Source organism: Manis pentadactyla, chromosome 6 (assembly GCF_030020395.1).
Source record: "Manis pentadactyla isolate mManPen7 chromosome 6, mManPen7.hap1, whole genome shotgun sequence".
NCBI classification, from domain to species: domain Eukaryota; kingdom Metazoa; phylum Chordata; class Mammalia; order Pholidota; family Manidae; genus Manis; species Manis pentadactyla.
This window is the reverse complement of record NC_080024.1, coordinates 9,133,887-9,151,937: the sequence shown is the minus strand read 5'-3', so window position 1 is coordinate 9,151,937 and position 18,051 is coordinate 9,133,887. Positions and strand designations below refer to the sequence as shown.

Sequence of the window (18,051 nt, the reverse complement as noted above, 5' to 3'; positions counted from 1 at the left end):
ATTAGAAGAGCAGCTTTTGAGTAGGCCATAAGCAAAATAGCACTTGTCTGGATTAAACATAAATATGCATATATTTTATGAGATAAATCAACATCAAAAATGTACTAAAACTGTAAGAAAGAATGGCACAAATGCGGTAAAAGTGATAGAAAAAATAATGGACTATGGGCAGGAGAATACAAGAAGGCAGGAGGAAAAGGCAAATATGAGTAGCCCAACCACCAGAGAGAGTATTCAGAGAGGCAGGAGTTGGGTCAAAACAAAAATAACTTCAAAGAAGAGGAAAGAGAAAAAGTATCAGATTGAGGTAACAACAAACATGGGCCACAAAAGAGAAAAGTGTGAAGGAAAAAGTGGGCTTTCTCTGAGCAAGTAGGGAGAGAGGAAGCATGGGCAAAAGAGAGGTGCTCTGCCTGGTCTCTGATCACCAAGTGAACTGACCGTGAGACTATCCAGGCTTGTCTGTGTATCTGTTAGAATTTTTAAGACCTTAAGGAGGGTCAAGCGCCCAAGGAGAGCTGACTCTCTGGCTGGCTGCTTTTCTCCTGAATCACTCCAAGTGAGAAGAGCCGACAGGAGGTCTTGCAGAAGAAGGGGTCCAGGGTCTGCGGCATGGAGAGGATGGGGAGGTCCATCTGAGGATGGAACAGGAGCAGGGGGCCACAGCAGAGGTCCACCATGTACAAGGGAGGGGAAATATGCCGAGGGCAAGTGACAAGGGGAAACAGTCTAGAGAAAGAGCCCCATGGGGCTGTCGCCTAGTAACGGTGACCACCAGCAGCTTTCTACCCAGAGGCCACACGGCAACAGTTGCTTCTGCCCTCACCCCTGAGAGGGTCCACCACAGCAATGTCTATAAGCAGCCCAAAGTTAAAAAAAAATTATCTTGCATAAGACAGGCAAGCCTCAACTGCTTTTCATGGAAATGCAACTGGAACAACACATCTTTCCTATCTGGGAATACAAACTATCTGCGAATGAATCACTTGGCAAGCTAATGAGTACCCTGGCTGCTTCCCATGGAGTACACAATGCTAAACAAAGGTCAATTTAGTTATTTACCTCAAAACATTGCATTAAAAAAGCAAATAACATATTTGGAAGAGACATATTTGGGAAAAGCAGAAGGGATAATTAAGGAGAGGGCAGAAGAGGTGGAATTAGGTGACAGCACAGGAGGAAAGAAGGTAGAGAACTGAGGCACAGAAGCCAGCACTACACACTTTGTGAAATGTTTCATCATTCCTATCTATGAAGGAGCAGAAACATTCACAAAGTTATGGTAATGAAGGAAAACTAAAAAAAAAATTAAATGCAGTAGCACTGAAATCAGTCAAAAATTATCTAGTGCATCTAGAATGTGTAGAACATTAACATTAGGCTCTTAGCAATCAACTTTAAAAAAGAGCATTTTTGTAAAGCTGGTGCCAGCAGCCAAGTCAAAGTCCCCCAAGACACGAAGGGACTCCTCTGCTTGGCTGCAAAGAACTATTAGAATGAATAGAATACCTTTGGTTATGTACGGAGAATCTATGGAGCACAAGGGCAGAGACTGTCAGCTCCTGAAAGTGCCCACGTTTCCTTCCAAAAAGCACGAGTAGTGACTAAAACACAGCAACACAAGTCTGGAACTTCACTCTGCCTCGAGCACAGAAGTTTTCTCCCTCCTACACGGGCATCGGTTTGTTCCTTCATCAAATGACGGCCATCATACTCTTCAAAATAGTCTTTTTTTATTCTTAACTAAAATGTGTTCATATCTAGAGAGCCCGGTATTGTAAAAAGGAATCATTTTAGAAGCCACTTTTTTTTAAACAAAAAGTGTTAAACAAATGTCAATGTAGTAAGCTTAAGGCTTCGGCAATGATGACAAAAGATAAATCTAGCTTAGGATAAAAAGATTTTGTTGAAGAACTAGCTGGCAGTGTGAGGGGGTAGCCAACTTATCATTGTGAGGAAGTTGGCCATTCTTCCTCAGAAGGAGCTTGTGACAAGACTGTCTGCCATCTTTAAAAAGAATAATACTAAAAGACTGAACTCCATTACAAAGCCACCTGAACCACTTAGAAAGCTCCAGTTGGGAGATTTAAAAAGAAATTAGATGATAAATTTTCAAAATAGAAACTACTGGTTTATAGAAATAAAGCATATCACTCAAAATCATCATCTCCCATCATAACCTAAAGTATAATTGTTGAGAAAGAATTCCTGAATTTAGTTATTAATATGTATTAAATTAAATTTTTAAAAATAATTCCTCTAAGGGGCAATACATTTCAACCAAAGGCAAATTTTTTCCATGGAAGTTTTTTGTTGGCAAAATGAGCTCAAATTTTGTTGGAGCTCATAAAATTCCTTGTCTCAAAAGAATAAATTTATATTAATGCTGGAAAAGCCTTCTCTATTAATCTGCACTCTCACTCCCAACATGAGTCTAAAGTTACAGTTATGTTACAACCAAAAGTAATATAAAATATAAGCCAACATTTCAAATGGATGTCTCCTGGTAGCATTAGTGACATTTGAAAGAGCATCTTGATAACTCATATATTTTTGCAAAATATTAGTTCCATGCCATAGCAGGGAAGTTAGTCTAATAAAAGAAAAAACTTTAAAAGATCAATATAAAATAAAATTCAAACTATTTATCAAAATATACAAACTATTTCCTTCTAGATGAGTTGTTACAACAGACACAGAAATAATAGTTACTAAGAATGTTTGTGGGAGTAAAATTTTGATTTGACGCTTGACAATACTACATCATACAATTTCTAACTGATAATCTACTATCCATCTTAACAGGCAAATGCTAGTATGAAGCTAAATTCCCTCCCTTTTTTGCAGCACATCCCTTTCCCAAGCTGATTTCTCCTTACCTTCCCCCCAGTAACATCGCTGCTCCCCGCCATGTGATTTCCAAAGATTGGAAAATGGCCTTCTCATCAGAAGGGTGTCAGTCAAATACAAAATGCAATACAAATTATAATGAGCTGTGCAATTCACTTTATCCACTTAGCTTTATTATAATAGTTGCACCAAATATATATCTTGGAGAATATCTTAATATATATTTTCCACTTAATTTAGCAAAATATTTAGTGTACCTCAGGAAAAAAAAAAGGCAAAGTACCCTAGACTCATCCCTAACATTTGTGATTAATACTTTCACATGCACTACCTCATTTAAGCCCCGCAAACCCCTGAGAGGCAGGTCGCCCCTGCCCCCCCCATCCTCCAGGTGAGGACTATTGGACTGCATGAGTGACAGAAGCAGGTACAACAGCAGGATGCAAGGGGCTGCTTGGGTGCCTGGGACAGGGACAGAGAGAGTCAAGATTTGAGCTGGTGTCTTTGAGTTGAGGCCACACCATGCCAGCAGCTCTAATAAAGTAGCTGATGATATCCACACGCTAAAGGGCTAGAGTTACAGTTCGGGCCCCAAAGAAACCCTATGCTGGGTGAGGGGTAAGACAATGGCTGGACAGTCAGAACGCAGACGGAGGAGAGCGGTGGTCCTCGGCAGACTGCCCAAGTGTGGCCCAGGCGGGGAGCAGGAGGCTCAGGGTGCGGGGGTCACATGTTATGAAGGCCATTTCTACCCAGGGGAAGGAATTTGAAAACAGCTCACTGGGCATGTGCTAGTTCAGAGGAGGTTAAATTACAGATTTAACCATGTCTGAGTAAGAGTGAAAAGTCGGAAGTACCCCAGAGGAGAGAGGTGGGTGTGGGGAAGAAGAATTGCAAAAAGAGCTGTAATGGCTGAGTTCCTTCTGAGGCGGGCCCGGGAGCAGTGAACAGCTTGCTGAGCAGCTGCTCACGGCCCTGGTCAGGCCTCAATCAAGTGAGAACGGGGTTCTTCTGAGAGACCAACAGTCAATGCCTCAAGCTGCCCACAATTTCTGGAGAAAGCAGACTGAGAAATCAAAAAGAAAACAGATTCAGAGCCCTAAGTGCCAAAGATCACACACCCGTGATGCTTTTCTAGGGCTGGGATACAGGCTCAGGATTCCAGGGCCCATGCTTTCTCCACATTGGAATTCGAGCCACATTGGAAATGTTTCTTTAGAAACTACTTTTGATGATAAGCGAAATCTCACCTAAAAATGGAGGAATAGTGTTAACGGCTAGAACTCAGGTTATCTGAGCAAAATTCCCTATGCACTGCCTCTAAGTACCCAACCATGGTTGGGGTGAATCAGATGTAGCATTGGGTAGATTTTCTCAACTCACCGATGAAGTGATTGGGCCCCAAGGCGAGCATCTCCTCCAAGAGGACGAGAGCCCCGGGGGCCTGCAGCAGGGTCACGCTGCGGCCGTCTATCAGGGAGCACTGCTGAAATCCCGCGGCCGTGACCTTCCACAGCAAGATCAGCGAAGCAGTGGCATCCTGCCGAATTCTGAAAATAGGAATGAGGTAAACAAAAAGCACCTTTAAGAAAAATTCATCTTGAAACCATCCCATCATATTAAAAACAAAAATAACGAAGACACGTACATCCACAAAGGCATCAGGAACCTGATGAAATGACCTAAGGGATCTATAAACGAGCACCCACTTCATGCACACTTCCTGTCGTCATGTCCCACATTCATGAGAAATGCCTGCCACCATTGGTTTAAAAATATACCACAAAATCACTGAAGATTACTCACCGCTGGGTGATGATTTTAATCAATAATAAAGGGGTATATTGAGTTCTTTTAGAGACAGATCCTTCCATATCCGCACAATTTAAAGAGTCCTGTTTGACTTGATCAACATGTGATGCTCCCAAAACAGCCCCCTAAACCGGCTGCCAACATACACAAAACTGTGTCACCTCCCAGGCTTCAGGCCTCCCCTGGCTTTTTCTCGTTTTCAGGGTAAAAGCCACAGAATGAGATGCCACAGACGGCGAACCAACCCCAGCCTCAGTTTCTGACTCAGCCTCAAATCCTGCCCTTCCATCCTGCAGCACAGGGCCCCCACAGGGAGGAGCTGCTGTCTCTCCCCAAGCAGGCTGTGTCCCAGCTGCCAGCCACGGCCTCCTCCTCTACCTGAGCCCACATGCCACCTCTTCTCTGAGGCTTCCCCGGCCACCTTCCCACCCCCAGCAGCTGCCCATCCCTTCCTCCAGGCTCCCGGAGATCCGGGTCTCCACCCTGGATGGCAAGCAGCCAGGTGCTCAATAAAGGTTCAATGAAAGACTGAATTCATGAATAAATGAAGGATGGGGGCCAAAATCCTCACAAGCGGATTCAGAGCACCCAGAGATCATGGCACTCCCGCCTCACTCGGCTACAGCCAGACTGCAGCTTCTGACCAGTTCCGCAGCATAAGAGGGTCTTGGAGAATTTCAGGTTTTTTGAGAGGATAAAAACCAAAAAGCATTTAAAGGCATAGAAGATCAGAACTATTCAAAAGGGCTGAAGATAATGTGCCCTAGGCAAGAAAGGGCTAGGAGAGTGTCATAAACAGAAAGGGAACAACTAATCGTCCTTATTTCCCTAAAAAACAGCTCTGGATGGCAGGGGCTTCATCAGGATTATGAGCCACGAAACCCTTAGGACCGGGGTCCCCCTGCTGGTAGAACTTGGAGCTGCCTCGGACGCCACACCTTTCTCCCTGTGGGGACTTCGCTGTGCCCAGACCTCACTGCCCATCCCGGCTTTTCCCCCACCAGAGTCAGCTCAAGGCTGAGGGCAGGCAATGCAGGGGCAATGCAACAGAGTCCCTCTCCCAGACATGTACAGGGACTCCACTGTTTCAAAGGCAAGATGGGCAAAAATGACGCCGTACAGATGGAAAAGGTCTACAGAGCCCAGTGCCCCCTTATGAGGGAGCCCACGCAGCACACTGGTTAACCAGGGTCACATGTCCCTCCATCTTCTAAAGTCCCCAAAGACTGGACAGCAAATGCCCCTTTGGTTGCATGGGGGTAGGGTGGTGGGGTGGCAGTTCATCTCAACAGAGGAGGATGGACGGGCAGTGGGTTGCCAGACAGGCCTGGGAGCTCGAACGCCGGCCCCACCCCATTGCCCAGCAGCGTAAAGCCCCTGCCGCCCACACGTGCCCAGCCCGTGCTGCGGCTTCCCTCTGCGCTTCCCCATCCCCACAGGTGACCAGGGGCAGTATGCAAGCTGGACGAGCTTGAGTTTAAAACAAAACAAAACACTATCTTCTCAGATGGTTGGGTTTTTTTTAAAGGGAAAAGTATAATGTTTGGATTTTAAATTTGGGGCAAATTATGCATATGAATTTAATCAATGGCTCATTAAAATCATAGGAGGCCAAAGAATTTGGGGAGCAAAAATCCTTTGGGAGAAAAAAGGATCTCGTCAAACCTCAGGGCTTCTCGTCTCACAACTGACTCATCCACATCCCATCCACTTCCACAATCCCACATCTCCAGCCTGACTGGATCCTCACTGGAATGTTTTCTGATTTAGCTCCCTCTAGGTTTTGAGAGATACAGGCCACATCTACACATGAAACTCCACTCAGGATTCTCCCTTGACCGACCAGTTACGGAACAGGTGCACGGACAGATGCCACCCAGCACACAGTCACAGTGCCATCTGAAACATTTTCAACTGAGAGTTTTCTTACTTGACTGAAGTGTTCTGTGGCACTTCAAAGGATACCAGGCGGCCACCGGCAGAGCTGTTAGAGCTAGCATTCCCACAGGCAATATCTGGGATCACCTGGGAAAAAAAACAAAAGAACAGAAGAAGACAAGTGGTTGGTGTTGACCACCACACTAGATAATCCTGCAAAGCAAAGCCCCCTGAGCTGCTCTCCCCGTTCCTCTGGATGAGCCTGGGGTGGGGCCAGAGAGGACAAGCGAAACCTTATAAGCCCAGAGGAAATTGACAGCTTTGCCATGTGACTTTCTGAAACGCAAAAGCTTTCCTGAGAGCACCCCGACAATGCCTGTGTTGCAAAAACCAATAAATAGGATGCTGCAGGGAAGGGCACAGGATTCACCCCGTTCTCTTTTATTTAGCAAGTAGCCATTAGCCTCTGCTCTACAACCAGTCTGGGGTGACAAGGACTAAATGCTTACATAACAAGGAGATGGCCCCTCAGGACTGAGGAGGCGAGCCTTCAAATGAGCAATAGGCAAGAAGGCCCTGCCTCTGCAGACGTGAGTCTCAGGAGCATACGCTAAGGTCAGCTTGCTGGAAGCTGCCCTTTCCTCCCCTGTGGACTGCACTGCATTTTTTAAGTGACACATCCCAAAAGTATTACATAGATGTGCACAAAAAAGGAGCTCACAAGCGGAAGGTTTGTGTTCATCAGAAGCATATGGTGACCACTTGAGATGCTTTTGACCAGTTTATGCATTTATTCCTCCTGCCATGATCACTGTCCTCACCCATGAGAGTCAAAACAAAAGGGTATTAGAAATATCCCTCATCACTGAATTGAGAACAATACAGAAATTCCCAGCACTTTCCACCCTGCACCCAACACTAGAAGTCAAATGCTCTAGAGAAAGCCTAGAGTGGCCATTCAAAGACATTGAGTCCAGTGTGTTAACTCTGTGTAACAGGCAAGTAACTAACTGTTAGCTGTTCAGTCCCCTAAGACTCCAAACAGCCTTGTGTTTCCAAAGCACCATTACTTCACAAAAAAGAGAAGCTCAAAATTTCACATCTTCCTCTGGTACTGCCAACCCACTTCTTGAACAGCTAAGAAATAACAGTGTGACAGGAAGATGAGGCATTTCTTGTTAACATTTACCAATTGTAGGACAGCATGTCTTTAAATACATGGATTGCAATGGCTGTTTGGGGAGAAACTTTCTTTAAAGGACACATCCTTGTTAAACATGGAACCCATTCTAGTTCACAGCGGAGAAGTGAGTCATTCAGCAAAGAGGTATTAAAATCATAGCTTTCAAAGCTTTTATTAGAAGTCTGAAATCAGAACAAGTTCACAGCTTTTTTAGGTTGGCTAACAACACTGCCCTGCAGTCTGATGTGGCCTTCATAAATTGTGTGGCAATGAAAAAAAAAGTGGGTCAGTGGAAATGCTGCCTTACCTCTTTTGCAACGATAACAGAAATTTCTAGACATAATCTTTGATTCTAAAGATGGTGCACAAAGATCTATGTGGGTTTTTTTTTAATTTATGCTACAAAACCTATAATAATATACAACCACAGGTCTATATGGATGTCATATAAAATATACGATATGGAACGGCATTACACTACTGATGTCACCACAAAGTCAGGATCTGAATTTTTTCCCCAGCTCTTCTAGCTAGCAAATTCATATTTTACATTGACTTTTGGAGGTCTGCTGAAAATTCTTCAGAATGGGATTTTTGATGAGCTGGAAAATACAAGCCAAACCCAGACTGGACAAGACTCAAAACACAGAATTTGCTATTGCCAAAATAAATAAAACTCAGAAATTTCATTCTTAAATGCATTCTCAAAATATTTTAAAAAGCAATCACAGCTTCTTTTTTCTAAATCCCCTCAAAGTCCTGGAAGGTACCAAAATAGAACCTACATGAGAACAAACAAACAGTTAATATTCCATGAAGGAAATAATATTCCATGAAGGAAAACAAGGTCAACAGTGGAGGGTCTGTGGCATGTTCATTTATATCTAGGATGATCTCACAGAAATGTATATGGATATCATTCCAGAAAATAATTTCATTCATATTGTTTTCTTGCTTACTCTTTTTATGCTCACAAAGCTATCATAATGGAAACATCTCATCAGTGTAACCAGTAGAGATTTCCTACACCCAAGTGCAGCTGGCAGTAAGGTTAGACACATGGTTTAGGTCAATGGGTAATTTAAAGGTCTTCCATTGTTACTGCTGATGTTAGAACCACTGGATTCTATTTTAACTTTATGGGTTTCTTACATAAAAATGTGGGTAATAAAACCTTCTCACCTCCACTTGATCCCATTTCATTTCTACAACTTTCTGCCCGGTTTTTGGCTGCCAAGTCGGCAGGGTCGCCGTCGCCTGAGAGCGGGGCAGGATTCCATCAGGCTCCTGGGTAGCAGGGACGGGCTGAAGCTGCCTGGGTGCTGTGGACTCTGTCCAGCCAGAGGCTGGGAGGCTGGGACGCGCCTGCTCGCAGCTGGGGCCTTCCGAGCCTTCGTTGCAAACGCAGATGTAGCCGTCGCCGTGGCTGCTGCTGCAGTGGCTGTGGTGGCACGGGTTGCTGGCACAAGGATCCACAACAAGCTGAAAAGAGACCATAAATGGGTCAATTATCCCCCCATAAGGAAAGCGATGCCATTGCTGGCAAATGAGCCCCGAGTCTCAGAGCTGCTGCTCTAAGGGCGCGATACAGGTTCTTCACCATGCGCTGCAGGGGGAGCTGCCTTGGGCCAGGCCCACCTGAACCCTCCCAGCGAGGAGCCTCCCCAGGCCCGAGCCCCTCTGTAAGGTTGATTTCAGGAGCGCATTACTTGGAGGAATTTTTTAAGGCAAAATAGGTAAAACTGATAGTGAGGAGAGTCTAGTAACCATAATGTTGCTCATGTAATTGTATATTAATGATACCAAAAAAAAAAAAAAAGTTAAAACTGAGGCTCATTAAGAAGATACCAACTTTGACATTTGTAGCTGTCGGTTATGACAAATGATACTGGGGGTCTAGACTGGAATCTTCTTTTTCACATCCTGGACCGCTGCGAGGATTCCTCATGAGAAATGACTTCCCTATTTATCTCCCTTACAGATGTGCTTACCTATGCCTCCCAATTTCCCATCTGATGAACAACCCTTCTCAAGGGGATGTTATTTAATGAAAGTCTTCCACAATCAGCAGCTTACATGACAATTGCTAGCAAGAAGAAAGTGCTGGCAACTTACATAAAGCAGAATCTTATGAAAGTTTGTACCTCATTATTTTGGAGGGTGATAAAGAGCAATGTAACCCTGCCGGATATGGAAGATAAAAATTCAATTGCAAGTCTTTAAATTGTGCTCATGTTCTAAATAAAGTGTTTCTCTCTAAGTCCTTTGCTGCCCTTTGAATAATTTGTTATTACTTCGAGGCATGCTACAAAACAATGTGACGCTATCACGTGGCTTCTTTCAAGACAGCTCAAGGGTTCAGGCATGTTCTCAGTGCCCATTCAATTATCATTTGCTTCTGTGATAAAAGAAAATTAGACCTCTATCTGATGCACCCCTGGCTTCTCAGGGCAGATAATAAAATAGTATTCAGTAAAGAACAGATTGCAGAAAAATGAGATACCCCCCCCTCGTTTCTCTTGGTGGAATAAGTTCACGCACAAACACTCATGAACAAAATCCCGCATGGCCAGGCAGCTACTTATTCACTAATTACCCTCATCAGACAATTTCCAACAAACTCCTTAAAGAATATTAAAGGATTTTGGATTTAATAAAACAAAGCTTCCGAAATACCACATTGTTCATTTTCTGCTATCACTTGGTGATTCTCACAGAATCTCAGATGAAAGTAGATGGATTGGTATCTGAATATTTAGACCATACGTAATTTAATATATGTACAATCTTTGTCAACTCGCAGTACAGCTCAGATTGTTCCTGGGCAGACAAAGCTCTCCCTGATCTGGCCCCTTCCCACCCTGATGTCCTCTCTTCCCACACATATTCCTCCTTCCCTGCTTTCCCCCCTCCTGGCATTCTTTCTGTCCCTGCACTATGCCAAGGTCATGCCCACCTCAGGCCCTTTGCACCTGCTGGGCCCTCTGCCTGGAATGATTTTCTCCCAGACTTTGCATCACTCTCTACCTCATTTCACGAACTTCCCTACTCAAATGTCACCTTCTCAGGAAGCCTTCCCTCACTAAAAAATCTAAATAATCTCTGTTTTCCTCTCCCACAAGCATGTGACATCTGTGCATGCAGGAACTTTATCTGCCATGGTCACAGCTCTATTCCCAGCATGTTAAGAAACACAGAAAACATAATGGGACTTTTTTAAAATGTTGAAAAAATAAAGACAGATCGATTAGCATTTGGAAAGCAGTGCATGATGAGGGACAGAGGTGAATTGCTTATTTAGTCATGATATTGTTATCCCGTTTCTGATTTAATTTTTGGAAAGTTTCATGAAATGGATATCACCTCAATAATTATTTGATGGGAAAGAAAAAGAATTAAATTAACTAGGATAAAGCAGACATGTAAGTATGTTTCTGAAATCAACTTTTATAATGCCTTAGGTTGACCTAGCTGCAAATTAAGATGTTTAACACACGCCTAAAAACATAGAAATACATTTAAATCATTTTAACACATTGTAGAGATCATCACAAAAATTAATTCTGGAAGTCCAAACCTCCACTGTGCAGCTTAGAGAATGGCATTCTTAAGACAGAAACCATCACCTGATGGCCGGAGAGACCGCGGCTTCTGGTCTATCACCACAGCCCACTGCTGGCGACAGGTGGCCCTCAGAAAGTCACCAAGGTGCAGCGTGAGCCATCACCTCCTCCAGAGGAGGAATTCAAAGCACCGGTGTCCACCCTCTCCCAGTGAAGGCTACCGGGCATGATACTGACGGCTTCCCCTCAGACGGCCAGTAGTCTTCTCAAAGAACCTCACCATATAGTTTCTCATTTGTGCTCATACCAACCCTGACATAGAGAAGAAGGGTTTTTCAGAGCCCGTATCACTGTTGGGAAACAGAAGGGCAGAGGAATTGAATGACGCATTACATTCACTACAAAAGAAAGCCAGGACTATGCCACATCTTCTGACTTCCAGCCCAGAGTTCTGGCCACAACCCATGGGAGTTGCTGAATGAATGAATGAGTGAATGAGTGCTGTCATACGTAAGCAGCTGCCAGAGTCTGTGAGGTGTACTGCTATGTCAAATGAAATTAGGATTCTCCAAGGCCCAGCTCCAGGTCTTGAGAACATAAGTCAAGGAATACCTTAGATGTCCCCTCTACCATGTTTTTAAAGTGGTTTAAATAACTATAAATCAGCTGTAAAAGGAGGAAAGTGTCTATCAACCCAAGATGGAAGGCAGCACCAGCCCACGCAGTCCATGCCCTGATGGGGGCAAAAAGCGGGAGGGCCAGCTGGGGGTCATGGATGGCTCCCAGCTCCGGTGCATCGAGCCATCTTCTGTGGCCCTCGGAGACCACCTAGCTGAGCCACGGCATGAAGGCCGGTGCCCCAGGGGCAGTACTGGGGTGCTGGTGGATAAGGCTGGGTGGAAAGAGCAGTCCCCACAGCAGTGCCCAATTCAGCATCCCAGGAGCAAGTCCCACCAGCAGAGGGAATGACGGGCTGCAAGGAAAGCATGAGGAGGATCAACAAAACCGTTGAAAAGTGCTGCTGCCTTCATGGATGAGGGGGATGCACGACAGCACATGAGATGCGGGATGAACGAGAGGCAAGGCAGGAGAGATGATTCCAGTAAAGAAGGTAAAAGCTAAAAGTTAAACTGTCAACTGTACAGTACAGATTTCTAAATGGATTCAAGATAATGAATGTGACAAAGCATGCGCACACACGTGCTCACACACACTCGCACACTGGGATACAAAGCACAATTAAGTCTGCTATAAGGTCATCAATCCCTTCTTTAAAACAGTCATTTCATATTAATGCTACTTCCTTGGATTCTTATTAGTTGTTTCAATAACCATGACAACTACCTGCCATCATATTCTCTAACACTTCTGATTGGTTTCATTTAGAAAACCAATCTGCTTCAATTGCATAATAGCAAATATAAGATAAAATGTGATCATGAGCCTTTAAGCAAAATCCTGGCATCATAAATATTTATGGGAAGTCCTGTCTTCCTGTATACAACTTGCTGAACTTTTATAGTTTGTATGTGTATTTCATCTCATAGGAAAAACAGTCCTGTTCTAGAGGGCACTGGTCTCCTTGAATCCCATTACATTTGAATATATAAGCAGGAAATAACCAAACTGCCAAAATGCAAATGAGGCAAAATATTATAACTAACAGAACTGATGCTGGGGATTCTCAAAATATAACAGGTGATATTTTCTTGGCTGTACTTTCTAGCTTCTAATGATGGGAGGGAAAATAATTAAGTCTTTATAATACCAGCTGTAGGAAAGAATAAAGAGAGAGCCCATGGGTTAATGCTTTTTTGTTCATAATATACCAACAAGCTCATTTATTAAATGCTGTTTGCTACATTATATGAATTCATCTATTTAAGTCAAAATTTTCACATCATAGAACTAATCTGCAACTATTCACAATTTATCTTAGAATTTTCACCCGTGTCAAATAATTTATACTGCAACCAAGAGCATTCTGGGAGTGCACAGGGTGAGATGGGAGGCCAGGCCAGAGCAGAGGCGCCTGCCAAGCCAGAATTTCAGCCAGGACCCATTTTCCTCCCTTAAACTGTCTGCTGCTCATGTTTTTGGTGATTCTAATGCCTTCTGCATCTTATAAACAGAAGGATGAGACGTCAAACTTAAAACAAGTATAAGAGATGCCCATTTACGGGGTCATTAGATACAGTAAGTCATAGCTGGTAGGGTGGCTGCAAAGTGTGATGTGAACACCATCCGCATTACCTGGCTGATGGGGCCTGAGGGGGTGCACAGGTAACTACCTTCCCAAATGGTCCTTTCACCACAGTCTAGAGCATCTGTGAGCTTCATTCCTACTCAATATGGTTGACCAGTAATTCATGCGACATTTATCAAGCACCAGGTAGAGCACCTAGAGTTTATGGGCCAAATAGGTACCTAGAAGAGGAGTCAGGAGCATGATTAAAGCCCAGACCTGGGCCTCAAAAGCTCCCAGTCCAGGAAGAGTCAGACACATTAACTTGGACTCCCCCAAACAGTCTGGTGGGCAATTTATACCCTGCTTATATGCATGGTGACCCTCGTGACCCTGTGTTTGATTGAGGTCAAATCCCTAATACTGGGACAGAGGATGGGTTTGGTAACTGCAGGTCTAAAATGAGCAGGTCACAGGCAGATCTCAGAGCTGGTCTCTTAGGTGACAGTGGCAGCTTTCAACAAAACAAAGGCAGCAGGAAGGAGTTTTCTAATGGAAAATGGGCTGACTGGGCAGAGCTGCGGTGTGCCAGCCTCCGTCTACACAGGCAGCCGAGAGGCTCTGGACAAGTCACTTGCCTGCTCTGGACACACACCCCTCATGCATTAAGCGAGGAGCTGGGGAAGAGCATCTCAAGGTTTCCTCCAGCTCTAGGATCTTGGGTTCTACTGGTGGATGCTCAGCTTTTATTGACACTGTTTTCAGAATGTCTGGAGAGGCAAGCGTGAGGTCACCGTCCTCCCTCATTTACAGCCATGCTCCGTGGTGGAGGCGTCCTGGGGAAAGGGAAGGGTGTCTGAGGAACCCACCCCAGTGAAGCCCTGGAGCACGGCAAACGTGGGTGGAGCACCGTACAGGGCCCAGGCCACACGCGCCACTGCAGGGACACGGGGACCCGTGGTGCCTGCAGAGGAGTGAGGACTGAGATGTAGGCACAGGAGCGAAACAATGGAGGGGAATTTGTGTGGTATTAATAAGCAGAATGGGCCATTGTTTCAGTAATTTTTCTAAGCAGAAACATCAGTGAAGGAATTTCTTAATACAACTTCCGACACAGATGTCAGTGTATAGGAAGAAGGGGCGCCTTGCTAAGCAAAGACAGAAGCCTTAAAGCAGGATTTCCCAGCCTCAGCACTGCTGATTGCTGGGATGGACAGCCTTCTGCTGGGGTGTTGGGGCACTTGCCCTGCACATTGTAGGAAGCTCAGCAGCATCTCTGCTGACCAGATGCCGTCCACTCCTCCCTCCGGCAATGACAGTGTGACAACCAAAAACGTCTCCTGGGGCAAAATCACCCCCAGCTCAGAACCACTGTCTTACAGAAACACACTGATGCCTTTTACTCCATCAAAATGTTTTAAAAATCTGCATGACTCCCTAAGTCAACAGGCAGCGAAGTAATGGAGGAAAATATGAACAACATGTTATAAAGCACTGAACCCTTCCTACATAGATTCCTAGATATCAATAAGAGAGAGCCACTTCCAAAAATGGCAAAGAAATAAACAATATGCAGAACCATTTGTACAGAATCATGCCATTCATTTTTTTTTTTTTTTTTTAACCCAAAATGCAATGTCATATATTTACTTGTGCAAGTACACACACACATTTTTTAAAGCAGAATGGGCCATTGTTTTAGTCATTTGCCTGAGCACCAGAATCAGTCAAGGAACTTTTTAAAATACAGATTCCCCCACCCCAAACTGTTAATCAAAAACTCTGAGGGAGAGGCCTCAAAACCTTTATCTCTCAACACTGCCCAGAAGATCTGTTGCACCTGGCCCAAAGACAAAATTTAGAGCGTGTTCGGATAAATCAAGGCTTGGCAAAGTGCAACCACAGGCCAAATCCAGTTTGTTTTTGCAAATAAAGTTTTATTGGAATATGGCCATTGCCATCTGTTTATGTTTCACTGCTTTTACACTACACCAGCTGTTGAGTAATGATGCAGAAACTATCTGGCCCATAAATCCTATACAATATTTGTTACCTGGCCCTTTAGTTTGCCAAGACCTCATCTAGACAACACTGAGTTTAGGTTCACAAAAGGAAGAAAACAGGTAAGTGGCTCATTTGGTAAAACTTCAAGGAAGACAAGTTTGAAGAAGGTCATTATAAAGTTGATAGCGATTATACCTATTTTTAATCCCCTCCAACTCCCTTGCTGGGCTAGCAGCACCAAGTAATTACATAACAGAAGGACATTTTGCAATACAACTTAAGGCAGAGAAGGGACGAATCTTTTAATCATAATTATGTATGAGAATGTGGCAGGATAAATCTTGGCACTGTGAAAGGAATGTTTATATAGATAATCCCCCATGAAGTGAAACCACAATAAAGGATCATACTCCCACCTTTCCTTCACTGAAGAGACATGGAAATTCTCCCCCTGCCCTCCCACCCACCAAATGAACCTAATGGAGATGGATGACGGACAGCCCACTGCAGAGGCTACACATGGAAATGGGGAACACTGTAGGAAGGTGGGTGGGGAAAAGCCTCACACCCCAAGGGGCCTCACAGTAGCTGGACAGTGTCTACATTTGCCAACTGCGAGGGTGAGATCGCAACAAAGATGACTCCAGAACTTGAAGGTTAGGGTTTCTGGGAAAATGGTAAGAAGCAATTGTGATGTGATACAGTAGAGAAAGGGCGTTTCTACTCCCACTTGTGGGTGATCTTAGGAAGCAAGGACATTTCCTGAGACTCAAGGAAGGGATGGGACTAGATGGCTCTGACATACTTTCACTTCCTAACATTGTGTTTCTCCGCCCAAAACAGGAATTACACTGGTTATAGAAATGTCATCTTCATGCTGAAAAACGAACACTGTTGGGGTCCAACTGTCACAGTATTTTTGTCTCAAAAATGAATTTTTCCTACTTTGTTCAGTGACGATCTCAATTATATTCCAACACCAACTGCTTACCCACTAGGTACAAAGATGTGGGGCGGGTGGGGGAAATCACTATAGTGTTTATGCCAGTAGCAGACTTGGCCAAGAAATGCATCCCATTAATTTATTTTCCCAAATCTAAACAACAAAAATGCCCATTCACTTTACTGAATCAAGAACTACATATCTTAGTGAAATACGCACTTCCATGTTTGGATATTTCTTTACTTCTATATTAAAGACTCTAGACCCACTTGAAAAATTATTCTAATACGTATCTGGGCAGTCCATGTTTCCCTTCAGTTCTGAGTTGACTTTCTTGAAATGAGCCTGTCCTGATGTTTGCATGTGGACTGAGTCATATCTGTGAGTAGGCTAAAAGGCAGTTACAAGCAGAACTCAAACTTCTGACTATGAAAGGAATCCATTAAAAATAAACGACTATGTGTCTAATTATTTACCTACTTTTTCCTAATTAATTTCATGCTACATCTGGAAATTATCTTGCCATTGCTCTACTTTTGCTTTATTCTAACACACAGAGTCAATAGTTATACTTATGAAACTGTAAGCTCTTCTCAGTTGCACATGTAACAAGAATTAAATAAATCTTCGAAAACCTGGCAAGCCCTCTGTCCTTTGGTTTCCACAGTCCCTAAATTCTAAGGGACAACACTCAGCCGCATTTATCAGCATAGGCACGCCAGCCACAAATGAAATGCCTTTTTCCCCCTTTCCCTTTTAATCATTCAAAGACAAATTTCTTGAACCAGAAACTTACAAAACAATTCCAGGGCACACATTTCTTGTTTTGCATCTCATCATAGACACTCATACATGCTAGCAAACTCAGTTTACAAAACGGCAAAGCCATGAATACAGGAAATATGTCAACATCTCTCTCTCTGCCTACTCAGAAGAAGCAGCCTGAAGCCCACTGGGAATTAAACTTCCTATGAAGAGCAAATGATCATCTCAACTGATACAGAAAAAATATTTTATTAAAGTCAACATCCACTCAGGCTAAAGACTTTTAGAAAACTGAAGGGAACTTCTTTAATCTGATTAAGAGTACCTACAAAAAAAATAACAAAATATTTAGCGAAGTGCTGAAGTACTGAAAAGTTTCCCTCTGAAATTGAGAACAAAGCTATAGGATATTTGCTCTCACCACTACCACTGAACACTGCACTAAAGGTCCTAGATAGTGCAGAGGCAAGAAAAAAAAGAAGGTGTAAGCATGGAATAGAAAAAAAACTGTCATGATTCACATACTATATATGTAGATAAATTCCTAGAATATGGAACTTCAGAAAGTTTGTTAGATATAAGACCAAAATTAAAAAAATAACTCCATCTCCATGTGCCAGAAACAAAAAATAAAAATTTTTAAAGGTGGTGTTGACAGTATATCAAAAAACTTCAAATACCTAAATGAAATGATATTAAATGAAAAAAGTACATGGCCTCAACAAAGAGGACTGTGAAATAGTGAAATAGTATTGATAAAAATTAACAAACATATTATAAATGGTGGGAGATTATAGTAATGTTTTAGAAAACTCAATATTACAAAGATTCATATTTTCCCCAAAGTGATCTACAGATTCAATGTAAC

General features: G+C 43.4%; 1 protein-coding gene across 1 annotated transcript in view; it reads right to left on the bottom strand.

Annotated features, from left to right (window-relative positions):
- DNER (delta/notch like EGF repeat containing) overlaps positions 1 to 18,051 on the bottom strand; it is a 285,543-nt gene that overhangs the window by 147,651 nt on the left and 119,841 nt on the right. The window contains exons 2-4 of the mRNA XM_036913020.2: positions 8,906 to 9,205; positions 6,593 to 6,687; positions 4,234 to 4,400 (exon numbers count right to left, since the gene is read on the bottom strand). Coding sequence (XP_036768915.2) covers positions 4,234 to 4,400; positions 6,593 to 6,687; positions 8,906 to 9,205 — 562 coding nt within the window. The remainder of the gene's footprint in view (positions 1 to 4,233; positions 4,401 to 6,592; positions 6,688 to 8,905; positions 9,206 to 18,051) is intronic.